General features: G+C 43.1%; 2 protein-coding genes across 2 annotated transcripts in view; one reads left to right on the top strand and one right to left on the bottom strand.

The window, feature by feature from the left end:
• T265_01355 (hypothetical protein) overlaps positions 1 to 5,921 on the bottom strand; it is a gene marked incomplete at both ends in the record, with an annotated part of 12,198 nt that extends 6,277 nt beyond the window's left edge. Inside the window, one exon of the mRNA XM_009165361.1 lies at positions 5,844 to 5,921. Coding sequence (XP_009163625.1) covers positions 5,844 to 5,921 — 78 coding nt within the window. The remainder of the gene's footprint in view (positions 1 to 5,843) is intronic.
• Positions 1 to 8,475, top strand: part of T265_12771 (hypothetical protein) — a gene marked incomplete at both ends in the record, with an annotated part of 108,925 nt that overhangs the window by 29,224 nt on the left and 71,226 nt on the right. The window contains 2 exons of the mRNA XM_009165390.1: positions 1,520 to 1,730; positions 3,819 to 4,021. Coding sequence (XP_009163654.1) covers positions 1,520 to 1,730; positions 3,819 to 4,021 — 414 coding nt within the window. The remainder of the gene's footprint in view (positions 1 to 1,519; positions 1,731 to 3,818; positions 4,022 to 8,475) is intronic.

Below are 8,475 nucleotides of genomic sequence, written 5' to 3'. Positions count from 1 at the left end.
AATATATGCCTGGCCACTCGTCGGTAATCGCAGTAGGATTTCCTTGTAGTTTCACCGGGACTGAACGAAGAGCCAAATAAGTCGGTACTGCTATGTTATTTTTTTCAGAGTTAGACGTGCAGAGTTCGTTTTGATTTTAGTATCTATTTATAGGTCGAACATGAAATGTTGAGGAAGTAGAATAATCTGTATGTGAATTGGTGAACATTCTCTCAGGTTCCTTTGGAAAGGGAGAACTTTCATACTTGAGCGAAGTTCGACTCAAAATTGAGGTGTACAACCCTAGTTACGCTACAGACTCAACCAGGCTCATTTCATGGAGCTTCGTATAGCTGTGTTCGTAAAGTTTACCCTAGCTTTGTTTGACGATCACAAACCAATCGATTTAAAGCACGGACGTGGCCGAGCTCCTTGCTTGCTCGTGATACGGAAACATCTGTAGATAGGTGGGATGAGGTAAAGTCCTATCAAAGCGTGGATTTGCAAGGGGACCCAATGGCCAAAGAAGAAAACGTCAACAAATCGAACGAGACCAGGTGAGTCCTAACTGCATTTGAAAGCCTGTCTCTTCTTATGCACGATGGAATGGCGGACAACCTAAAGTGAACAACTAAGTGAGCATGGGTTATCGCAGCTACGGTGCCAAGTCTTACGATGATATTCGGGTTTGTATCGTCAAATAATAACATCTTTTGAAAGCCTTTGGCTCTGTTTGTTTCACTGCTTTCGTAGAATGGATTTTCTAGTTTCGCGCCCCTGTCTGTGTCATTTGGCACCCGGCATACACTCAAGTTTATCAATGAAACCTACGCGTAGCTTTCATAGCATTCAAAATTCAGTTCCCACCACTTCGATCTAATATACCAGCTATTATTCTGTCCACGTGAATTTTCAAACCATCTGGCCTTGATTTCACTAGCCTTTTTTGTGCGTGACCACTTCATTATCTTTAGGATCTGATGACTGCCTAATCTGTTCGATAAATAACCCACGTGACCTGGGCTGGTAACTACTGAGATATGAGGTTTCAGTTAGTCGCTGAGATACGATAGATCAAGCTGTTGCCCAAACAATCATTGCAAGCACTAAGTCAAAAACCACTTTTGCGGAATTCACCTCACTTTCTGGAGCACCTTAATGGTCTAATCTTTCAGTCCAGTCATTTCAGCTCATATTCATCACTAAATAGCCCAATCGCAGAGTACCACCCTTCAGTTTATTCCACTTAGCCTATTCACTCATGTGTTTTGCCGCTCCTCAGTTGCTCGTCAGCCAATTACTACACAAACTTGTGTTTCCTCGACGTGAGCTCGCACTCAATTAGCTTGGGCCCAACGACAGGGTCAACACAAACAACAGCCAATTTACATGGCTTGTGGAGTATGAAATCAACCCCTGTGATAATCATCAAATTCTAAATGCCATCACATTTGGTTCAGTAGACCCTGGTGTAGGATGGGGTAGGTCGTGGTAGGCGCTAAAATCGTTTAAACTCCTCTTTCAATGCATATTTTTTCAGAACACAGTCATATTCGTTCATCACTGGCGTGCGTAGTTCCACCACTCCTATCCCTGTCACCAAAGCTGATCTAACCCAAGCTGCTTCGGATTACGGTGTGATTGGACGTGAGCGCAAGGCGTTAGAATCCATTGTCCAGTCAGAATTAGCTTTCGCTCTACAATATCCTGAAGCTGAATTGAGGACGTTACACACTACAGCATGGAATCGGGTAGGTATTGGTGTTCTTAATTGTCATACCCTCAACACCTCCGATCGTCATCTCCTAAATGAAATTGGTCACCAAGATCTATTATTTCACCAAATCCATAGGGCTATTCTGTTGTTGTCTGTTCCCTTCGCAATGTCAACTCACGTTTGTGCTTCAGAAAATCAAGCTTTACAAATTATTGTCTTGATCACGCTTCCTTTCACGTTCTTCGTTCTTGCGTTCGCATCTTGTCAATCTGTGCTGTGTCGCGTTCGTGAGAGTTCCGCCTAAGTGGCACAATTTCTATCGATCTCCTCGCGCCGGTGCGCTCGTTCATTCACCCGCTCTACATCACGTGTCTTTTAGCGTTTGCATACTGACTTGTTTATCATCATTATTTGCCACACTGACGATACCAAAAGCTAGACACAAGGACAAACCTCCGTGTTCTCCATGACGCACGCAAGCAAATGATTGGATCTATCGTTTGGTCGGCAGTCTCGTGACTGATGTCACGTGCATCTGGTCGGAATGGGCGAAAGCGCACGTTTGGTCTCTCGCCACTCACAAATTACTGCTGTCTCGAGTTTGCCGTAAAGTTTGTGTTCGTCAGTAGTTGTTGGTATTTTCGTTGTTTTTGGTCGCCAGGTTCGATTCGATTACTCTTTTACTGAATTTTTATGATCACATGATACCAGCGCAACCTAGCCTGTGCTCAGTAACACTGCGTGCGTTGGGAATGGAACCGTAGCACAACCGATTAATATAACCGCTACTGCAATAGTACGGCTGCTGCATCAGTTTCCTGATAGCTAGAGTCGTTCCTGGCGCATGCACAAACCAGTCTTAGTTATTCACTGGTGTAGATGTTTGGATGTTGGCCACAAAGAAGCCTGTGATATCAGAAGCGGCAAACATCAAATTGGTGTCATAATAAAATTCTGTATATATTCGTTCCCTCTTTTGAAAATTAATCATTTTTGAGTGATCGGTTGGAGTTTTATTGAATCAAAGGACCCTGAAGAACTCACCCTTCATCTCTGTTCACTGACCAGTTTCGGAAGAAATTTTCGGGGAGAAAAATCTCTCGGACGAAACCGGAAAACACGTCTGTTTCACTATTTCGATGCGGAGCCAGGCTTCCGGTTTTCCTGCCACAAACCTTGATTGAGCAGTGCAAACTAAACATTTTGTGCAATTGTATGGATTTTTTGTTTATGTACACTGTATGTGGAGGTATATGGGTAAAGTAGTGGCAACTTCATAATGTAATACTCATAAGGTTGCTGAAAATTCATCGACAGCCCACGACCGGTTTCGCCCTTTTTGGGCCTCATCAGGTAAGCGCAGTCCCCGGGTTTCCATCAACCTTGTCTTCTACTTGAAACCCGAGAACATCACAAACGAGAGATTCAGCTGGGTTCCAGGCAAGTCTTTCGAAAAAGACAAAGTAGTTTGCAAATGAGTGTATATTCGCTAGTGACAACTTCAGTCGCCGGCGATGTCCCGTCTTATCCATATTTACTTTATATTTTCTGCCGCTGATATTGGTCTCAATAGAACCATTCAGTACGCGCATAAGTTTGGACAATCACCTACGCTAATCTTTGTTTCCTCCGAACTTCCACTGTTATACTCTGGTTACCATGGCCGGTTATCCCTGGTTGGTTTCCCTATGAGATCCTATGGGACAAACTATGACCGTTTCCATTTAGGTGAAGCTTGGAAGTCGTCTATCCGGTATCTCAGTTGCAGCCGTATAATGCACAGGGTGGCAGTCATTTTTTCAACAAGCGATATCTTATCAGTTCAGTCGATTCCAGCTGGTTTAGTTCATCACGGAAGAGGACACTCTTAGTAGGACCATCTAATTGGTCGCAGCGTAAATCAGCTTTTGCTCTTTCATAGAAAAAGGTTTATGTCGTGATACTGAGATCACATGTTGGAACCAGCGTCACAATACTTTGTTGAGTGGAGTTTTGTCTAACGTGATAAATTTCATCGGATTTTTTCTTCCCCTTTGAGGTTTTGTAAATGTTAACATTCTCCAGCTATTCATCTGTTGTTACAAGGTTGACAATTCGTTGACTCTTCCGTTATTTCCCACAGCTCTGGCTGTCAGGCATTACGTTAAGCTATTCGTACGCACCCAACACGCTGAATGGAGAGGAAGTGAACACCACTCTATATTATTTGGCATCGCATATGCCAGACTACTATTCTGTCTCGATTGATGGCAACCAAACCGTTATGAATGCCTATCTGGAACGTGCGAATCGCCGGACAACGTGCTCACCACCCCACAATCTTCTGTGAGTTTTAGGGTACTGGTCCTACTTCCTGTGATTTTTTCTTATAGGTGGCGTGTTCAGGTAGAAATTTTCTATTAGCTATATGTGAAGCTTTTGTGTACCCAGAGTCTTCTAAATAGCAGGTAGGCTCTGTACATCTGCACTCTTAAGAACAGTAAAGAAAACTGTGCACAAGACACTCATTATCGTCATGCTAGTTGGAACATTGTGAATTTAGCACGTCGCCACTTATGAGAGATTGTCGTCTGAGACATGTTGATACTGTCTTTTGCTACCCGCATTCGTGAAACTAAGCTTCTCAGCCAGTCTGTTATTCCAGTATCTTCATACGAGCTTTGCTTTAATGTGCGCATTGGAATACTGGTGATTTTCGGTGTTTATTTGGTAAGTTATTCAGTGCTCCTGCTCTTTAGTTATTGGAAATGAGAAGGGAATACAGCAGTCTGTCCCGCCACCATGATCGAATGGGATTGTTCCCTGGCAGCACTCAAGCCAGGCCCTTCCGTCAATTATTGGTTGACTATACTTTTGTTTATGACACTACCCTTGTACATGCTTCTGAACTTGGCAGTTAGCTTGCAAACGTTTCATCCCCAGTCGGGAAGACATCATAGATGCTAAACTGCGCACGGACGATGTCTCCGTGATTAGGAACGAAACGTTTGCAAGCTAATTACACAGGTCCGCGAGCACTTCAGTGGCCACCTGATCAACCACCGGTAATGCGCACTTTCGATTTGTCGAACAGGAATAGACAGTTTCTCCAATAGACAGCCTCTCCACAAAAATAAGCTTCTCTCCATTGTTGGTAATGTGGTAATGGTAACGGTAATTACCGGACTGCGCGCCTTGTTTTCAATTTTTCCCCTTTACAACACAAGTCCGCTATCTTTAGGTCAACCTTAGTAACGTTGGATTTATTCGTGCTTTTACTGACTCACACTCACTGGCGGTTTCCATGATCAAGGATAGCAGTGCTAGTAGTAACTGGTATGCACTCGGTCCACAAGCAGCACTACTTAGTGATATTCACCTTACTGTCGTTGATCGTGTATGTTTGCAATTCTATGTCTCACTTTCAGATAGATGAGGCTAACAACCTCAACTAACTCTGTAGTTTTCTTATTTTTAGCCCATATCACAGGCGTAGGTAGGATCTGTAGTCCAACAACTAATCGCATACACACGCGCACAGTTTATGACAATTTACCTGCTCAACGTGGGAGCAAATGCGCTGTGTGATAGGTTCACACGAATAGTTTCCACCTTCTCCGTACAGGGTCCATCTGACCAATCGACGCACTCCTCTGAGTACGTTCTACTAGCATCACAGTTCGGCCTGTTATTTTGGCCATTCCCATCGATTGATCGATTGGTTTAAGGTTAGATCCGTCCTCAGTCCCATGCGTAGTCGCTTGCCATAGTGAGGACAAGATGTCTACATAAGTTGATTCCACTCTTTCTGGCTTCATTAACCCGGTTGCTATAGTGACGGCCAAGCTGTTTCTGATTTCCCTTTCCCAATACCGTTTGTAGAGTTCATGTGGCCTTTGTTACACCTCTTTTCGTGCATTGGAAATTGACTGTTCCACTGAACATGTAGGAATAATCTGAGTTCTCTGATAATTGAGCTCGTTGGATTATCATTCGCTTTAAGCTGGCTGGGTCTGAATTCACTTGACTAACGTTCTGTCATCAGAAGAGGAGTCATAGTTTCTTGAAAGTCAGTCATTGAAATTAAGTTCATTGCTCCCTTGTCAGCTTTGGATCTACGTTCCGTTTTTTCCTTGGGATTTAGTCGGTGGATGGTGTAGAATCTCACTTGATCTGTTTGAACGTGGCCACCATAAACCATGAGACTTTTGTATTCTTCTGAAAACTGGCCGTTAGAACGAGCCATTCAGCCTCACGCTATTTGACGTCTGTTGCGCCTGACAGCTGGAAAGATGCTAGAAATGAATAATGCTACCATTTTGACAGTCTTATCAACCAACTTTTCACAGACTGGATTGCATTCTGCCAGGCATGCTGTTGACTATTTGTTTTTTGACCAAAGCTTACAAGGTACTATTATATTTCAGCCCGATTTTCGAGACAAGACCGAAAGCCAAGAAACTTCGCTAATGCGGTCTACGTTCATTATCTCTTAGACCGTTGCCGTCCACCCTTTCCACCTGAATGTGAAATCTTTCTTTACTCTTGATCATTCCCCTCATGTGTAATCAACTATAGTAGTCCACTCCTAGGGTAGACAATAAAATTCATGGTTAGTTCATTTAATACGGTGCCTACCACGATGGTCGAAAGTGGCTTGTTGTCTGTTTGCCTGCAACCGTTAGCTCTTTACTGTTCTACCAAATATAGTTATATGATATATATGTATATATATGTATAATATGGTATAGCCTGCAACCGTTAGCTCTTTACTGTTCTACCAAATATAGTTATATGATATATATGTATATATATGTATATATATGGTATATAGCAATTAATTCCCCACCGATTATCGCCCTAAGAACCGATCAAGACTAACAGCTTGTATCTCATCTCTGTTTTACGTCATCCGTAGAATATTTATTGGTAAATGACCTCCGTATCCTCAAGTATTTTTGCAATAACAACGTAAAGCGCCTCATCCATTGTGGCAGACAGGGCTTCAGATTGGGTTAGGCTCCTTCATTTCGGTTTCCTCCCCAAACTGTAGCATAGGAATCTCCCGGTGACATTCCATGCATCAAAGTTGTAGCAGACTGGCAACCCCACACGATTTTTTGTGTATAGGGATTACATTGGAACATTTGTCTACGTGAACACTTACTATAGGTTGCAAGGAGTGTCAATATTCCGTCTACCTCCTCCTAACCTCCAACCAACAACTGTCATGTAGCAAGCTTTTTCTTTTACATTAGAAAGGGTTTTTCTCAGCATTCCCGAATGTCGTTGGTTGAAAATGAAGAATTCCTCCGAGTCTGGTTCGTTCACAGCTCCAAGTCAATAGCATGCGATCAGAACGACTTAATTGTGACCCCGCATCGCCTTGGCTTCATACATCTGATCAACTCGCATATAATCTAATTCAGATTCCATTAACTTCTTGGATTTCTTTCTACTATCCTCACAGCAAAACGTAATTTGCACAACCGCAGCTGTCTTTTCTGTACTGCCAGTGTACAATCCTGTGCTAAGACCGTGATCTGAAGGCAGGGAATTGGTTAATTAGCCTAAAAGCACGATCGAGGCTTCCTATCTGACAGGTAACCTGTAGTCCAATTCAACGACGGACGGTCTTAATAATTACAGCGAAACCGAATTGAACAAACTTCATCTGCTTTTGTTCAATAGTCGCAATTGGGCAGCAAACAATATATTGAATTAGACGTGGGCAGACAGTATAGATAGGTAGATTGTGGTTCAATAAGGAATTAACGGCAAATAATGAGCCGAATTAAAGGAAAGCTTACGGTTAGATTGAATCAATGGGCACTTAGCAACACAGGGTGGCACAGAAATGGCAGTGTGCTATCGGACAAATTAAACGGGAAAACTGTTGTGCAGTTCAAAGTGGGACAGTGTTCAACAACAAACCCAGAAATCAATGTGAATAAATCGAGTCATGGAAGTAGTTAATATATATAGAGTCGACTTCGTATAAAATAGAATAGTTCAGTCTTGGAACTTGAGCACTCACCGAAAGGGTAATGAATTAATCTGAGGAATAGGGAGACATAAATAATTACGTCACGTCATTAACACTCCCAAGGGACCAAGGGTGAACTTTGATCATCTCCAATGGTTTGCTCCATAAAACACAATTGTCGAACATCTCTTTTCAGGAGTCTCATCACCGTTCGAAAGTCACGAATTTCTCCGTCCTTTCCTGGCGTGACCGTTGGTTCAACACCCTTCGGCCATGAACCCCTAGATACGGACGTGTCGACTAAGAGAACCAAGTCCCCTACCTTAAGATCACGGCCGGTTCTCATCCACTTATTTATTTGATGCAGCACAGGCAAGTATCCCTTTAACCATCGTGTCCGGAAAGCACCTGCTAATTGTTGCGTCTGGTGCTATCGTCGAGCTAGCTTCATGTCCGATCCAGATGAGTTTTCGACTGACGTGTTACCGCGGAATAATAGGAGATGACTAGGTGTTAGTGTCCCGAGATCGAGAGGGTCATCTGATAACTTCACTAAGAGTAGATCATTAGTGATTTTTTCTACTTCAGTTAGCACCGTTGTGAGGACTTGATCAGTTACCAGCTGATCACCAAGTAGCGATCTCAATATCCTCCAGAGCGAGCGTATCATTCTCTCCCAGATGCCTACTCTGTGGCTGGCCTTTGGTGGAGTAAAGATACAATCACATCCTCGTTGTAGCAGAGCTTTAGATACTCTCTCCTGGTTCTTAATGCCCTGCGCGGAAAAGATCTGGGTTTTCAAAGCTCAAGCGCT

This window comes from Opisthorchis viverrini (assembly GCF_000715545.1).
Source record: "Opisthorchis viverrini unplaced genomic scaffold opera_v5_14, whole genome shotgun sequence".
NCBI classification, from domain to species: domain Eukaryota; kingdom Metazoa; phylum Platyhelminthes; class Trematoda; order Opisthorchiida; family Opisthorchiidae; genus Opisthorchis; species Opisthorchis viverrini.
This window is presented reverse-complemented; position numbering and strand designations above follow the sequence as displayed.